Source organism: Rattus norvegicus, chromosome 3 (genome assembly GCF_021556685.1).
Source record: "Rattus norvegicus strain SHRSP/BbbUtx chromosome 3, alternate assembly SHRSP_T2T, whole genome shotgun sequence".
NCBI classification, from domain to species: domain Eukaryota; kingdom Metazoa; phylum Chordata; class Mammalia; order Rodentia; family Muridae; genus Rattus; species Rattus norvegicus.
Window position 1 is genome coordinate 74,975,508 of NC_141536.1, and position 1,818 is coordinate 74,977,325.

The following is a 1,818-nucleotide window of genomic DNA, read 5'->3' on the forward strand; positions in this document are numbered from 1 at the left end:
GGGTTCACATTTGAAATGTAAATACATAAAGCATCCAAGAAAAATAAAAACTAAAAAAAATGAAGACTATGTGTTTCAACTACAATCAAATGATATGTGATGGAACATAGGCAAACTAAGTCAATTGTACCTTCCTGTGATACTTTTAAACTTCAAGCAGCACATAATTATTTTAAAACATTTTCTTAATAAATTTGTAAGAATATTTAATGAAAAACAATTTACAATAAATTAGAAGTTAATATTTGTTAAGGTTAATTATCATTAATAATAAATAATAAAATAGCATAATAAAACAAAACTAGAAAAACTCTGTGGTGCACATAAACATGAATACCTAGTGACTGGACTCAAAAAACTCCAGTAAACCAATTATATAGGAAAATAATTTATTGAACTTTGAAAAGATGTAAATATGCATTTCATAGAAACTGATAAAGTGGGATGCCCAACAAACATATGACAATGTGCTCAACTTCAGTAGCCATAAAGAAAATAAGAAAAACAGTTAACATCAGTATTTTACACATCATCTTTACAAAAATACAAAACGACTAACAATTTCAACTACTGTAACCAATTTAGAACTTGAAACACACACTACTAAAACTTATAATTTTTACTTTCCAATTAGTAACACATTCAACATGCAAAAATTCTTACTCTCCCTATACTTATCATTTTATACCAGAGCTTTCCCATAGAATTTTTAATCTCTGAATTTCTCAATGTATATATTAAAGGATTCAACATGGGAGTGATAGCTGTATAAAAAACAGAAATAGATTTATCAATAGGGAAGTTGGAGACAGGTCTAACATACATGAATATGCAGGGAACAAAGAAAAGGACAACCACCATAATGTGGGAGCTGCAGGTGGACAAGGCCTTGCGCCTTCCTTCCTGACTGTGAGTCTTAAGGGAGCTTAAGATAATTCCATAGGAGAATAGAAGAAGGACAAAGACTATCATACACATGGCTCCATTATTGGCAACAACTGTGAGGCCAATAAAGTAAGTGTCAGTGCACACAAGTGCCAATAATGGATACATGTCACAGCCAAAGTGGTCAATGACATTAGGTCCACAGAAAGGAAGTTTATATACAGAGAGAACTTGAACTAGAGCATGTGCAAATCCTCCAACCCAGGCTACCACCAAAAGTGAGATACAAACCTGTTGATTCATGGTGGTTAAATAATGCAGTGGCTTACAAATAGCTACATAGCGATCATAGGCCATCACCACCAGAAGGAAGACCTCAGCACCACCAAATAAGTGCTCTACAAAAAGCTGAACCAGACAAGCTGTGAAAGAGATGGTCTTTTTATCACAAACTAAGTCTTTAAGCAACTTGGGCAAGATGGCAGTGGAATAAACAGCATCCATGAGTGACAGAAAAGCAAGGAAGAAGTACATTGGGGAATTCAAGGAGGGGCTGGCAATCACTGTCCCCACAATGAGCAGGTTGCCCACAATTGTCACAATGTACATGAGCAAAAACATGACAAACAATGCTTTTTGTCCAGTAGGATCCTGAGTGAGGCCCAGGAGAACAAATTCTGTGACATTGTTATTCTCTCCCATTTACTCGTCTGTCTTGTTGCAACAATACTTCAGAATAGGACCTGCTATAAACTCTAAAAATAAAAGCTATTAATCCATTCCCTTCAGAAGCATATTTTCATTATTACCTTTTACAATGATGAACCCATGAAAGGTGTGTAACAAAAGTCTATTCAGTTCTTCTTGCAAAGTGCTCCATCATTTTCTGTTAATAAGTCTCTATGTACACATTTCTATCTCAGCACTTCAGTG

The 1,818-nt window shown here is 34.7% G+C and overlaps 1 protein-coding gene across 1 annotated transcript; it reads right to left on the minus strand.

Moving 5' to 3' along the window:
• Positions 1-642: 642 nt before the first annotated feature.
• On the minus strand, positions 643-1,587 carry Or4a77e (olfactory receptor family 4 subfamily A member 77E). Its single transcript, NM_001000571.1, is given in 1 exon segment — positions 643-1,587. A coding segment is annotated over 1 exon segment (945 nt).
• Positions 1,588-1,818: the final 231 nt, after the last annotated feature.